General features: G+C 33.7%; 1 protein-coding gene across 4 annotated transcripts in view; it reads right to left on the reverse strand.

Annotated features, from left to right (window-relative positions):
- Nucleotides 1-1,812: 1,812 nt before the first annotated feature.
- Mtp (microsomal triacylglycerol transfer protein) overlaps nt 1,813-15,677 on the reverse strand; it is a 133,003-nt gene continuing 119,138 nt past the window's right edge. For all 4 annotated transcript variants that reach the window (XM_069849621.1, XM_069849619.1, XM_069849620.1 and 1 more), the window contains 8 exons: nt 15,258-15,418; nt 14,813-14,928; nt 13,618-13,992; nt 11,405-11,686; nt 6,729-6,938; nt 6,474-6,628; nt 2,948-3,115; nt 1,813-2,153 (listed from right to left, as the gene is read on the reverse strand). In XM_069849621.1, the coding sequence (XP_069705722.1) occupies nt 2,009-2,153; nt 2,948-3,115; nt 6,474-6,628; nt 6,729-6,938; nt 11,405-11,686; nt 13,618-13,992; nt 14,813-14,928; nt 15,258-15,418 (1,612 nt within the window). In that variant the 3' untranslated portion in view covers nt 1,813-2,008. The remainder of the gene's footprint in view (nt 2,154-2,947; nt 3,116-6,473; nt 6,629-6,728; nt 6,939-11,404; nt 11,687-13,617; nt 13,993-14,812; nt 14,929-15,257; nt 15,419-15,677) is intronic.

Consider the following 15,677-nt stretch of genomic DNA (forward strand, 5'->3'; position numbering starts at 1 on the left):
TCACCACTCAAATTATTTTTTTTTTCTGTGTTTATAAATGAAATTATTTACAACAAATGCTTGCCAGTTATATTGTGATGGCATTTTATTAAAATGAAAGTAATTTATTACTCTGCATATAAAATCGTATAAAAATTAGTTTTTCGACACAATATAAATTACGTTTAACATATACATAAAATATGTGCCATGTAATTTATGCGGTCAAAGATGATACGATTTTCGAGCTTAACATACAATACATATTCTCTCCCTCTAAACAGCAAAATAACTTTTCCTGTTCCACATGAGAGTCTTTTTATTTCGTACACACTACTTTGATAAGCCATGATTCCGCCACTGTTAACTGAATATATATTCTGCCCACATCAACGAGCTATGAGTAGAGGGGAAAGGGGAGTAAGACGCTTATGTCATACAGAGCGATAAGCATTGCCAAAGCCATTGAGGCACCTTTGCCCATGTATGACCTACAGCATGAAAGTATACTTCCGTTGTTTGTAGTTTGTTATTAGCATTTTATTTTTTAATCTTCAAACGTATGAAGAGTTGAGAGGTACGAGAGATGTTGCTAGTAGTGTGGTTATTATTTATTAATGGAGTTTATCATGTAACACATGAGTCAGCACTTCCATAATGAAGTTAGTATGGGTATGTCGTTGGTAGCTTCTATCCTAATACTTTTAAGTCATAGTCAATATTACTATGATTCTTCTGAATTCCTAGAGAGATTTCTGAGTTTGGAAAGTAATTTCACTTCAGGATTGTATTCTGTGCCGAGTTGTAGTGGTGTAGAATTGAAACATAATGCATTTCCATTTTCACCTTCAAACAACAGAGCACAATCAATCAATTGTTTTGATGCATATGAATGTAATTTGACACATGATATTGCTTGTATATGTGCAGAAGTACATAACTGATATAAACATACGAATGCAGAACATGAGTGTATGCTTATTTTAACATAATGCAGACCTTTTTGTCTTCAGATACTTAATGTACTGTAAGTGTACCAAAATGGGATGATGCTAAATTATTAAAATACCTGGTATTGTTGCTACTTTTGTAAGAAACAAAACAGAGTGTCAAGTTGAAATTTTAGCCCGTGTCAAAACAACTTTTTCGATATACATTATGTGTAAATGGGAAGCACTTGCCTTTTTAGGCCTATTCCATACCCATAAATGCCGCAAACACATATACAAATGTATAAAAACTGTTTAAAAGTGTATGTTTAAAGCTATTTTTAAAGAAAGACTAGCATTTTTCTATATTCCAGTTTGGTTAGAAAACATATGCTATTGTACTTAGTACTTACAAGCATGCAGGTCTGTCAGTGTTTGCAGGCAGATGTTTAATAATAGTTCCTGAGTTAGAGTAGCTTACAGCTTATAGTGCGTGTGGGTCATTAATTTATCTTTATTAATGAAGCATTTAAAATGTGGAATGTACTAACACTGTCATCAGTCGACTTAAATTCTGTTCCATGCTTCAAAATCACTGAACCAGTCTCAATCATTTAATTTTAATTCTTTTAGAATATTTTCGGTACCAGTATATTTAGGATCAAGTTATAAAAATGTACGTATCCACGTCTTTTATTTTCCTTGAATGTCAAAAATACTAATGCAAATATTTCACTCAGAGACATGTTTCTTAGGTGTTAATACACTTTCAAGATTGGTGCAAATATTTGTGAGGTGTCACAAACTTTCCAAGCAATTGTGTAGAGGACAGTTAAGGGCAATCATACACTCATTCCTATGAAACTCTCTTTTTCTGTTATGATTTTGAAATAAATAATGAAGGTACAGTTTTAAATAAGGAATGTATGTCAGAACATTAGTTATATACAAAAAAATACAATTAGATAAATTACTGGCAGGAGAAAGATTTGATCACAAGTCCACAGATACATTTTAATGTACTTATTCTTCACTTTCCAATCACTGTTCTAAGTCACAATTCAATATCAAGTTTTGTCTTTCTTAGCCTTCACACCAACTCATTCCTTGAATATAACATTGCACATTTCATTGTTCTTTCTGTTGAGTGCATACGTTCTTCCAGGAACTTTCATTGCTTTGTATTTGGCCTTGCGTAGCCTGTGCTTGCTTCCAGGAATCCGTTCCACCTTGTAGATGTTATGTCTGCATAACAGTAAGACAAAATGTCTAAGTGGCGTAATTCGCTTATAATGGAATTGTGAGATTGACACATTGTACATTATTAACAGTTATTCTTGCATGAAAGTTCTTGCAAACAAAGTGTAAAATGAAGCTGAGATGACTTTACAATTGAGGACCGTTTTTGCAAAACTTGCTAACTGCAAAATTTTCAAAATTGAGATTTTGATGGATTCGTTAACATAAGACAGGCCTCTACATGATGTTCAAGGCGTCTTAGTACAATTGGGTTATTTCTCTTCATTGCAGTGTGTCAAAGTGTGATCGTTTTTCAAACTTGCTCTCTGTTTAAGTAAGAGTTACAGCAAAACTTGCTTATTACAGTGTTTTGTCTCGCCTGTAAAATTTAGTTTTTTCAATTTGCAAGTTTTGCAAAAACTGTCCTCAATTAATAGAAAATATATCGTCACGTGAATGCAAGAACTAGGTAACTCGAAATTTGCGTTTTTTAGTTACCTTTTTTTATAGCATAGCAAAAATCGCACAAAATGTAATGCAAGAACTAGGTAACTAATTGAACGATACATCTATTTTCCAATATAACAAATAGGTACAAGAAAATGAGACTTTTCCTTAGTGCAATAAATAAGTAAATAGGCAATGTCACAAAATATGAAAAATCAAGTTACCTAGTTCTTGCATTCAGGCGACGGTATGATATAACAATAAAATATGTCCAATTCGAAGTTAATTCATGATAATAAATACTAGTAATATAAAAATGTGTATTATATCAGATTCATTACTCTCATACTTACTTAACTACTGAATCTGGAGATCGTAGTTGAAGACAGAGAGCTACATTACTGTAGAAGTCAATATTTGAAACCAAATTTAGCTTTGCTTCTGTTGCAATATTAAATTCCACCTGACTCCTTACAAATGATGAATCCACCCTCATGATGCCCTGCACAGTCACACCAGCACTGCAATAAAAACAGAAGTGTACATATATCTCGTGTTATTTTAAGTGTCTTCACCAAATATGCTTTATGACAAATTTATTTTCAATATCAATTAAGTTTGTTCTTGATATAGTTTTTTTTTTTTTTTTGTTATCTTTTACATGTGTTTACATTATGAATCATTTTCAGTGATGTCCAGCCTTTTCCTCTAAATCCACTTTATGTGAGAAATATTGGAGAGAAAGAAAGTTAATAACTTCATTATCAAGAACTCAGTATTAACGACATTATGAGCGAAGCATTTTATAATTTTGTCATGCTTGTCTATCGACATGAAACATTTCTGGGTAGATGTTTATAAATATCTGTAAAATTGTTTGAAAAAATTTTAATTTGACTGAAATAAGTTATTTCATATTTGAACACTGTATTTTGAGTGCAGTAAATGATGTCTGCATTATTTCAAGAATCTCATGTTCACTGTACGAGGTCTGTCCATAAAGTTCCAGAAAGTTTTCCTTTACATTTAAATGGACTTACAACTTATTCACTCTTGTCACATTCAAAGTATTCTCTCCTGTAATACCATAATCCCAGCATTTCTTTGAATTTTCAAAACATTGTTTAACTCTTCTTGCTGGAGCAAATACACAGATCTTCCAGAAAATTTTCCTGGATCTCTCTTTACTGTCCGAAAATGTTGGCCTTGCAACATTTTTTCAGCCTTGGAAACAGGAAGAAGTCTGCAGGTGTAAAGTCAGAGGTTGTGAAAAAATAAGAATTAACATTTCCCATGTAAAAGAGCATTGTCGTGGTGTAGTATCTACTTATTCTCCTTTATGAGTCAAACTTTTTTCTTCTCACTGCTCTTGCAGACATTTCATTATTCCTGAAAAATAATGTCTGCTGACTGTCTGAACCTGAGGAAAGAAATTCATGGAGAACAACTTCAATGTTAAAGAGTATATTCAAAACGATTTTTACATTGTACTGACTCGTATTTTTGCGTCTGATGGATATCTTTGAAACTCACTGAAGACTGTGCTTCTGTTCCATTGTCATATGTGAACACTGTTTCATCAGGTAAAATATTTTCTCATGAAATTTCGGCTAGTATTTAGGACCAGTGCCCACCCAGCATCGCGATGAACTTTTAGAACTACAGTAAAATCTTGTTTTGAGAGTCAGCTATAATATAAAGGCTGAAAGGATCATCTTACTGACCACACTTCACTCCCCATACTGGTTTGGATGATAGTTTACCTTTGCTGAAGCATGAGGAATGAGGCTGGTCGGCCTAAATTTTTTTTTTCTACTTGGTTATTTAACGACGCTTATCAACCACTAGCTTATTTAACATCGATTGAATTGATGATATCAAAAGGAGACCAAAGATTCGCCATAGATTATCTGACATTCGCCTTACTATTGGTGAAAACCTCTGAAAAACCCAACCAGGTAATCAGCCCAAGCAGGAATGAACCCATGCCCGAGCGCAACTCCAGATTGGCAGGCAAACACGTTACCACCCGAGGCATGACGGTGGCTGTTGCACCACAGATAGAAGATGAAGTAGAACATCCATAACAATTTCCTTTATAAAGTTCAAATAGGGATCTGCATTTCTTAACTGAGAACATGGTTCTCTTTCTGCTCATCCAGAAGATGCATAGCACAGTTTTGCTGTGACAGTATATTTACAGGTTTTTTTGTTAAAATCTCATGACACAACATCTTTGAGATGCCATGCTCTTTGGCTACTTCCCACAGTGTCAGATACCAATCAGCAGGAATGATTTCAGAAACTTTTCCAATCATTTAATCATATTGTGACATGGAAGATCGTCTTGAACTTTGGTTATCTTCTATTGATACTCAGACTTCTTTGAAGCATTTGTACCATTTGCAGAACTAAGTTACTCATTGATTCATTACTGAATGCTTGTTTAAATGTACCACATTATCTCACTTCTCTACAAAGATTTTTTTATTAACTTGAGTAACACCTACTCCCTGCACTAGAGTGCTTTACTTTCTACAAATCACTGTACAGTTGTGTTGGTGTAGTGTCACAAATGTTGTAAATTCCTATCACTATCTGTTTCAAACTAGTAGGTGTGTGAATTTTGGATGTATCAAAAGAGAATTATGAAATGTTATATGAATGTAATTTATTAAAAGGCAAATAATTTATATTCCAGGGATTGTTTATTTTGGGGTAATGTTTGAACAGAGCCTTTGCTCTGTGTACAGGTCTAAAATTTTCGTAAAACCTTACAGCAAGAAAGCTATACGACATAAATACTTGATAATTCAGTATTGGATATTGAATTGAAATGTGACAATTTTATGTAGAATTAATTTTGTTTTGAAGACAAAAAAGAAATAATTTACTGCTTTGTGTGTTTGCATGAGCGGACAGTTGTGCATTATACTTACTTACGTACTGGCTTTTAAAGAACCTGGAGGTTCATTGCCGCCCTCACATAAGCCCGCCATTGGTCCCTATCCTGAGCAAGATTAATCCATTCCCTATCATCATATCCCAGATCCTTCAAATCCATTTTAATATTATCTTCCCATCTACGTTTTGGGCCTCCCCAAAGGTCTTTTTCCCTCCAGCCTCCCAACTAACACTCTATATGCATTTCTGGATTTGCCCATACGTGCTACATGCCCTGCCCATCTCAAACGTCTGGATTTAATGTTCCTAATTATGTCAGGTGAAGAGTACAATGTGTGCAGTTCTGTGTTGTGTAACTTTCTCCATTCTCCTGTAACTTCATCCCTCTTAGCCCCAAATATTTTCCTAAGCACCTTATTCTCAAACATCCTTAATCTCTGTTCCTCTCTTAAAGTGAGAGTCCAAGTTTCACAACCATACAGAACAACCAGTAATATAACTGCTTTATAAATTCTAACTTTCAGATTTTTCGACAGCAGACTGGATGATAAAAGTTTCTCAACCGAATAATAACAGGCATTTCCCATATTTATTCTGTGTTTAATTTCCTCCCGAGTATCATTTATATTTGTTACTGTTGCTCCCAGATATTTGAACTTCTCCACCTCTTCAAAAGATAAATTTCCAATTTTTATATTTCCATTTCGTACAATATTCTGGTCACGAGACAATCATATACTTTGTCTTTTCGGGATTTACTTCCAAACCTATCTCTTTACTTGCTTCCAGTAAAATTCCCGTGTTTTTCCTAATCGTTTGTGGATTTTCTCCTAGCATATTCACGTCATCCGCGTAGACAAGCAGCTGATGTAATCCGTTCAATTCCAAACCCTCTCTGTTATCCTGGACTTTCCTAATGGCATACTCTAGAGCAAAGTTAAAAAGTAAAGGTGCATTATAATAAAATTAACTCACTTTTTCTCGACAAGTGAATGTGCATTTCTGTTCCATAAGCTGAGTTGTATCTGTCCGGAGAGATCAAACGACACAACTCCCATAAGATTCAGTTCTGCAATGAAGCCAGTCTGTAATGGCAGATACTGCAGGTGGTCCTGTAGTAGTGCAAGTGTCTGAAATAAAGAATAATCATGTTAATTCTCATGTAACATGTTCAATTTTATTTATGTTAAATAGTGTCTTTGAAGATTTTCGAAGTTCATGTATCCTTACTTGGAAGGCAGGTGTTTTTTCTGATCCAGTTCCTGACCAGACGTGTCCCATGAGCTCACCCTGACCATTGAAAAAGACAAAAGGTCGGATTTGAACACCTAGTGCTGTCACTTCCATGCCAGCAGTAGCAGATTCCTCTGGTTCTTCAGGGTCAATTGGTTCCTCGTCAGAAGAGATGAAAGAACTCAGACCTCCAGCAAACAGATAAAGCTGTAAATGCCAGGTAAGTTTATAAATCAAACTTTTATAATCTTCACAGTATAACCTACATTTGCAACCATATTCTACAAATATGGAAAGTGCTTTTTAAGTTGGAAACATTTTGCTAACTGTTTATTAAATGTATGAAGCTAATACTAATCACTAATAGATTATGCATCAACAGTAAAACAATAGCAGGGCAGACATTTTTATGTATCTGAATATTCACAGAAATTCTTATTCAGAGCTTACCTAGCTGTTCCAGCCTGTGACCTTTCTAGTATTAACTAGAGTTATTAATATGTAAGTAAATAAAATTGAGTTATCTGTCTTCTAAATCACACATTTTTAAATTTTATCGCAGTAAGAAATCTGAGTAATATTTAAATATATTGTACACTCAAATTATATTATATGCCTTAATGACTGTAAAAAAAAAAAAGAAGAAGAAGAAGAAGAAGAAAAAAAAAGAAAAAAGGCAGAGTTGAGTCTTGTGTGGCTGATATTGACGTTAATTTGCTGCTGTTAGTATGTATGGATGTGTGCAGTATAAAAGAATATATTCCAAATCTTCACGATTGTTACACTATAGACAAAACTACCAGAAAGGTCAAGTAGGTGTAGATATAATTGTGTAACAATATGACCTGTTCTGACTCTTGTTAAAAATATTTGAATATGTCTTGGTAAATTGTATATTTTGAGGCCATTTAGTTTATACCACAGTGGCTAACTATTATCCATTGAAATATTGTTTTCTTTTGAAGATTCTTGAGTTTACTCTGTTGCTTTTGTGTAGGACTATTTCTATGCACATACAGAATTGGTGCGCATTTGATTATATTAAATATAGCCCTCATGGAATGAGTAAATATGTAGGCTAGATAGATTCATTAGAAATTTGGGAAAAACAATGAAGAGCAGCGTCAATAGCCAAAAGTTCAGTATCAAGACTGGAGGAAGTTGAACATGGTATGAAGTAACTGTCTTGATATTTTGAAATGTAACCTCCTACTCCTGATGTCCCATTATTAGAGTTTCTTGATTCATCTGTATAAAAGTGAAAATGTCCTTTGTAGTTTTACGGCAAATTAATTTTCATGGCTTCTAAAGGAAGAAGTGCAGAATTATTTTTAGAGTGGTTTCCTGAAATGTAAGCACTATGTTTCGGAACCATCCACTTCCAAGGAAAAATTTCATTGACAACTGCAGTTTAGTAATAAATGTATATTGTACTATACAGTTGTTTACTTTATAAAACTTAAATAGGATATTGTTGAATAAATTAAAGAGTATGTGATATCTGGATGAGGTTTGTAGTTTTAAATTTAGTTTTTTATTTTTTTAAGTACCTAATGTACATAGTTTTTTATTAAATAGTTTAATATTACATTCAATTTCTAAGGAAACAGTATTTGTCCGGCAATGATAAATGTGTAGAATATGTACAGCTTACAAAAAAACTAATTTATATTTTAAAAATTTAACAGAATGGCAATTTACTCGAAATCATCTGAAGAGTCCACTGCAAAAAGGAGGAATGTCGAATGTATTGCATTTGGCAGGAAATGCAATTTAAACTTTGACATTCCCACTCTTTGTGTGGTATATCAATTCTTCAGTACGATGTAGATCTGGAACCACCATCTTTCTTGAAGTGGAACAAAGTGAATTATATTCTACTCCCTTTTATCTGTAGTACTGAACCTTCAGCTCATTTTTCACTAATTTACGACATTCCCCCTTTTTGCAGTGGACTCTTCGACTGTAATGATTTTCTTGAAATTTCTGCTTTCATAAGATAAAGTGACAAATTGAATGGCACAGATTGTATGTCATAAAATATTTGCTTCAAAAAAAATATAATTGCTTAGAAAAAAGAGAAAAATAGCAAAAATATAAATTTAAATGTGTGCCAACATGGCAGAGTCGACCTTCCTCTGTAAGATAGACAATCGGTTGTAACATTTGTGAAGACCATGGTCACTCACCTGGTAAACAGCCAATCCTTCAACGGTTGTAAAATAGAATCAACAGATAAAATTATAATTTCATTACAAATGCAAATTCCTTTTGATATACTAGCCTATTTTAGTGAATAGTGAAGTAATATTAGAAGTGATTACGTATATGAGAAGCTATTCTATTTGAATTTGGGCATAATTAATTACATCTATTTAAGTCGTATAATTTATAAATTAAATCAAATTTCTTACTTGTGAAATTACAAATAATTTGCCTTAATGAGTAACGAGGAAAAGAAAAATTTAACATTTTATGTAGATACACACTTAGTGAATTTATTTTTGTATATCTTTTGAATGATAGTTTAAGAAAATGAACTGCAAACAAGAATATTATTGATAAAATGATAAATTAAGTGTTCTGAAACGCGTAATACATGAAGGATGGAAGTGAAATAACCCTGCAGATTTTTAGAGCGAATACCTCATGTTGTATCAACAAAAAATGTAATACCATATTGGTGGAAAGTTCATTGTTTTCTCAGAAAAAAATGTTTTTTTCTGAATTGTTTAACACTCTCTTATTCGGCAACTATTGCGAGTTGGATCGTGGTTCTTGTCCATATTGTAAATTTAATTTAAAAACTCACTAATTTCAAACCACTACATTGCAACGTTGTAGCTAGAGGAGGAGGCACAAGGCAGTTCATATATGCCGAGTTCGTTGACCTCTTACATCTGTATTATGATATGGAAGAAGACTTATTGGCGAGGTTGCCAGACTGTTGGAACTTCCAACTTAATTTTCTAATTAACTGTACAATTAATCACAAAACGTAATATAGGTTTTCTATTCATTCAAGTGTAGCCTATCGTCCCTTTCAATCTGCAGGACTATTTCACTTCCACTCTGTATAATGAGAAAATATATATTATCTTCCTACATTATTTATTTTACGTGTGAAACATAAAACCTATTTGATATTCTACAGAAAGATTAGATGCAATAAACCTATTTCCATTGAACTGCTAGTATTTGTAAGCATACTAAATGAGTTACTTATGCTATGTAGGGAAACACAAGGAATATATAAAGTTCTCTTATAAATTAACTCGTAAAACCTAAATATTAAGTCATGAAATAGATTAAACTGTGTGAATTAATAATAATATTGGATGTCTTTGGTGCCAATATTGGGTTGCATATGTGGAGATCATTACACTAATGACATTACGCAAAATGATATTAATTTAATTCCCTTGCAGGTGAGGCGAGAAGGAAAGAACCTTACTGGATGTCAATCAAATAAGTTTAGTTATTTGGCTTGGCTTGATTTTTCCAAGGCTCAATCAAGAGCAGATCCATGCACTTCGATCTATTTTAGTCCATTGTGTGTCCTATATATACGATGATTGTTCAGTCCGACAGACGACCTTGGTAGTATTCGCGAATCCAATGTTAACAGATGGGCCATCCTGCCTCAGTCCTGACAGCCAGGTCCCATCCTCGAATGAGTAGCCTAATAAGCCCTATGCCTGGAACCCCAAGTCTTATCAGAATTGAAAACCCATATTACCCCTAAGACTTCACCCTAGCCTATTTTTTTTAACTCTCGAGATGATAGATGAAATGAGGATAAGTGAAATGTGTTGATGAATGATAAGAGAGAGAGATGGGAGTACTTAGAGAAAACCATCTGCAACATCTGCTTTGTCCACCACAAACTACCTGGCCAGGGATCGAACCTGAGCCGCCTGGATGCAAAACCAGCGCACTCAAGCCACAATTGTGGCTGGGTTTAGTCATTTATAATGGCTCCAATGAGTAGGGTTCCTTATCCTCTGCACCTACATAATAAGGTAGACCTGATTATTTTTCAAATATAAAAGGTAATACTCAAAACAACTATATTTAAATTATTGAGCTTTTATTCCAGCAAGTGAATGCTTACGTAAAAGAAAATCTCAAATCTTATTTCACCTCTAAAGAGACAAGAGCCGAATTTCAAAGACTGCATAAAAATTAGCAAAGTTATGAGGAATTTGATGTCAATTTAACTTTTAATTTTCAACAATGTTTAATATATTTATATTTATGACAGGAAAAGCTTTTAACTCTGCAAACTCATATTGGACTTGTACAAGAATATTACGAATGTGGGTTGCAAGGAGTAGTGAAGTGCATTCCATAACCTCTCCTACTCAAATCCCATCCTCACCTTCCCGTGGTGCAACCTGTTTTTAACAAACGAGGCTCTGGGGACCAAGTCACAGCGGTATAACTGTTCCATCAAAAATGGAGGAAATGCCATTTCAGCATGTTGACTTGTCATGGCATGCATAAGCTTCCCCTAAGTGGTGAAGAGGGGATATGGTCAGTGGAGTTGTCTGACAATCCTCCTGGCTATATCATATGGACCCGCTAATCAATACCAGTACATTAGTGTTCATCTATCTCATTATGTTGGAAGCTTGGTAATTTCAATTGTTTTCATTTGGATAACTACTCACGGTGAAGATTTGTTGTGAAATACCATCCGTATCCAGCACCACATCTACAAGTCCTCTCTTGAGAAGACCTCCAGCCATTTCTTGTACAGTGACCAGACTTCCATTTCCACTAGGACTCGAAAAGAATGACCGTGTAAAAGCAGTGGAAAGACCTCTCTGTGCCATCACGTTGTAGTTATTGAGTCGATCATGTTCCTCTAAAATAATAGATTTTATTTGGACTCTGAAGTCTGGATCCTTATCACTAATCTGATGAATTCTTTGAAACACATACTGTCGTATCTGTAAAATATTATCAGTATTAAAATGTAGCAGTAATATTGTCCGTACATTAAACTGAATAACATATTTCCTCATTTCTTTATACTTTAATTTGGAGTTTCTCCTGTATTTTAATTTATATATTGCACATTATTTAAAGGAATATGAAAATACTAGAATGGGTTCCACTTGATAGAAGAAAAAGGTGAAGACATAAATATATGGATGGATGGCATTTCATATGGTATGCGGGAGAAAGCACTGAAGGATGAAGATTGGAATAACAAGGATGGAGAAGCACTGCAGAATACAGTATTAACTGGGCGCAGAAAGATGTTACAAACATTGTAAAACTTGCTAAATAAAAGAAAATAAAGAAAAATGAACATTGCTAAACAGAGATGAAATTATTAAACTCGTAGATTACAGTATTTTCTTTGTTCAATTCTAAGCAGAAGTGAAGGTTTTTTCCTTACTATTACTAGTATTATTTTTTTTAACAGTACTCTTGGTTTATAAAAATATGACACTATTGTTGTCCATTCATACTCTAAGTTCATGGTTTTTTTATACTCATGTCCTTCATCTAGCACTAATTTCTGCACAAACGCTGGTACATTTCTTATGTTGTGACCCAGGGTATAACTACCCTGTAGCACTTTCTCTATTGGTCTGTGATCTATGGTTATCTTAGGAAGTATTTTAGAAATATTGTAATGCGTTATAAAAGCCTCGAGAAGGAAGTTAATAAGTTGTAAAGAATGTATTGTCTGACCAGAAGGGAATTCGCTGACATATATATGAACTCTGGTTAAACGTCAGAAGACTTGACACGCACATGGATAAGAATCACAGTCTTCAATAAGTGTAGTCATTCACGCCACATCAAAGTAAATTGGACACGTATGGTCGTGTTTCAAATTCTAGTTGGCTTTCGATGATGGAATGTTAACAGAACTATTTTCTGAGCAGAATTCCATTGTTTTCTCTTATAACGTTATTGCTGTTAAAGATAATCCGATGTGGTAATTTGTATTCTGTGTTCATTATGATGATTCTGTAGATTTTCTTAAGACATTAACGTCTTAAGGGTATTTTACCGACTGAAGGTGAAATGCAGTTGTTGAGAATACAAAACCTGTTGCTTCAAGTTCGCGAGGATCATTATTATTGGACTATTATTAGTTTTTTGACAAACATGGATTGCTGAAGATATTTCAAGAAAGTTCGGAAAAAATTATGGCATCAGATGGCAAACATAACAATGAAGATATCTATTTTTATGTAAGTAAATTGTAAATTAAATAAATCAAGTAACTTATAGTTTTGTTTTTAATTAATTTAATCTTGAATCTGAATAAGGAACCAAGTAGATTTCCTATATATCCTGATTAAAATTAGCATAAGAAGTAAAACAAGCGATATTAGATAAATTAATTACTGGTATGACAAGTGAAATTAACTAAACAAGTAAAGTGTAAAGAAAGTTGGAAACAAAGTACAATAATTCTTTTTACATTATAAAATATTATAATGATTGTGTCAGAAATCCTGATAAGTTTGATAAGTAGCCATCCATACTCCAAGTCATCGACATTAAGTGTAAAGTAAAACTTAACTTGTGTGCAATAAGAAACAAATACAACAAAAATTGGTGTTCAGAAGTGCGACGTCACAACAATTTGGTGTCAGAGAAGCAATACGACACAACACTTACATTATAAATACCAGTATTAAAAGTTATTCCCATTTCTAAAAAAAATGTTTATTCCATTTTGAATCTTGCGTACATTACTTTTAACACTTGAATATAAGTAATAGATTAACTAGCGGACTTACTCATCCTGAGGATGGTGTGATGAAGCACCGAAACAACTGTAAGCCGCACAGACTTACATAATTAACACGAGTAAGTCCGCTAGTTAATCAATTACAAATATTTATTCCCTTACCTCATAAGCTGAATCTGACTTTACAGCTAAAGAAAGAAGTAAGCCCTTAAGAACTTCCCGGCTTGGATCAGACTCAAGAAGAATATCTGCAGCAAGTGTTCTAGCGCTTGAGTCGAATCTCTTTCCCAGTTGATAGTAGATTCGGATAGCTGCCTTCTTCACAGTGTCATCCCAGCTCTCAGGAGGCAGTGACCGCAAGGCCTTCATCGCAGTAACACTTGTCTTCTTTGTTCCATTCAAGGCATGCTGTAGTAGCACAGGTATAGTGTCTGACAAGCCCAAATTATTTAAGGCACGCAGGTATTTCTGCTTGCACTCCTCATTTGAGCAGGTGGACAGTCCATTCACTAGTGATGTTTTCACCTCTCCAATTATCTGGTTACAAATACATATTCACTTAAATCAGATGCAAACACATTGATTTATAGTGAATCACATTCAAACCAAATTTTCAGGAATAATATTAACAAAAAAGAAAAAATGTTATCATACATAATATCATTTGACAAAAATATTCAGCTTTATATAGTACCGGGTATAGAGTTATTTCAGTTCAGTGGTTTCTTTGAACATACTTCCATTTATGCCCAATGTTTCGTAACTTAACACTTGTTGTATTTTTCATTATCAAAACTGAAGGTTTATATTTTATGTTTCTTTGAAATTAGTGTTATGTAATGAACGCCAACATCTGCATGAATGCTCTGTTCTGAAGAGTACTCGATACAAACCAACATTTATTTTAACATTTTCATCTTTCTCTCTTGTTCTTTACGAATTTGTATTTGAACAATGACAATGTTAAACTTGTTATATTGCAGGTTCACTTCTGCTCAATCAGCAACCTATGTAGTACTAGAATTCCTTTACATTTTCATTTTATTTTAAATTTCATACTTAAAATAATGTCTGTAATGATGTTTCGTTAGGTTGAAGCCCACAGAAAAACGGAAAATCGCAACAGGTCATTAGGCCTTTTACTCAACATGCTGATGATGAAAATCGAGCAAGTCAATTGGAATGTTGTAGGCCTATTACATATTTATTTTAATGAACTGAATATATTATTTTCACAATTTTATTGCTCTATCATGAGGATTTGTATGTCCATTATGAAAAACCAAAGTTATGTACAGTTTCAACCAATGAGAAAAAATTAACTTACAAGATAACAAACATAAATTTGTAATCTAACCTTGTTTTGACTGTTTCCTGGTAGTTTCATGAATCTGTTAGTAAGAGCTCCTACTGTAAGCACTAGAGTTTCCGACAGTTTCTCGGGAAAATCTTTGTAGGTCAATTTTAGTACATCTGAAAATAAATGCAAAATACTTTAATACTTTTCAGTAATCAGGGGTTTTGTGAACCTGATTTTCATGAAAATCTCCAAACAAATTTTCTTTACAGCATCACAGTGATTTTTCTGTACATTGTATATTGAGAAAATTAAGAATTAGCCTACAGGCAAACGAAGTCCTAAAACCATTAATTAAACTTATAAATCTTAACGTTACGGTACGTAGTAAACTTAGCTATTAAATGTCAAAGCTACCAGAACACACAATACATATTAAAAATTATGTTGGAAGATTTACTTCCTCTGTTAGCAATATATAGTACAATTATGCATTGTTTCTAACCTTTTATAACTTGCTGTTGTGGATGAGAACCAAGCGAAAGTGCCCAAAAGTAGCGTTCATTCACATCAACGTCTGTTTCGGAGTCGAGATGAAGGAACTTCCTAGCAGCCTCATGAGCTGCAACGGTTTGTGTGGCACCCACCAGGTCACATAGCTGCAACCTCAAAAATGTACATTTCATTCTTATTTCCATCCTATATTTTGATTCTGGTACATTAAATCATTTGTATTTACACATATTCAGTAACTTTGGCCCATCAAAATCAACAAAATAAATAAAGTTCTCCATCTGATCTCGTCCAGTAGGTTTGAAGTGCACCACACGTTCTGTATAAAAGATATTAAATATATAATTTCATTCTTAAACAAAATCTGACTGCATGTATGTGAATCGCAGATCCAGAGGAGATCGAGGGTTTG

This window comes from Periplaneta americana, chromosome 16, assembly GCF_040183065.1.
Source record: "Periplaneta americana isolate PAMFEO1 chromosome 16, P.americana_PAMFEO1_priV1, whole genome shotgun sequence".
Classification (NCBI taxonomy): Eukaryota; Metazoa; Arthropoda; class Insecta; order Blattodea; family Blattidae; genus Periplaneta; species Periplaneta americana.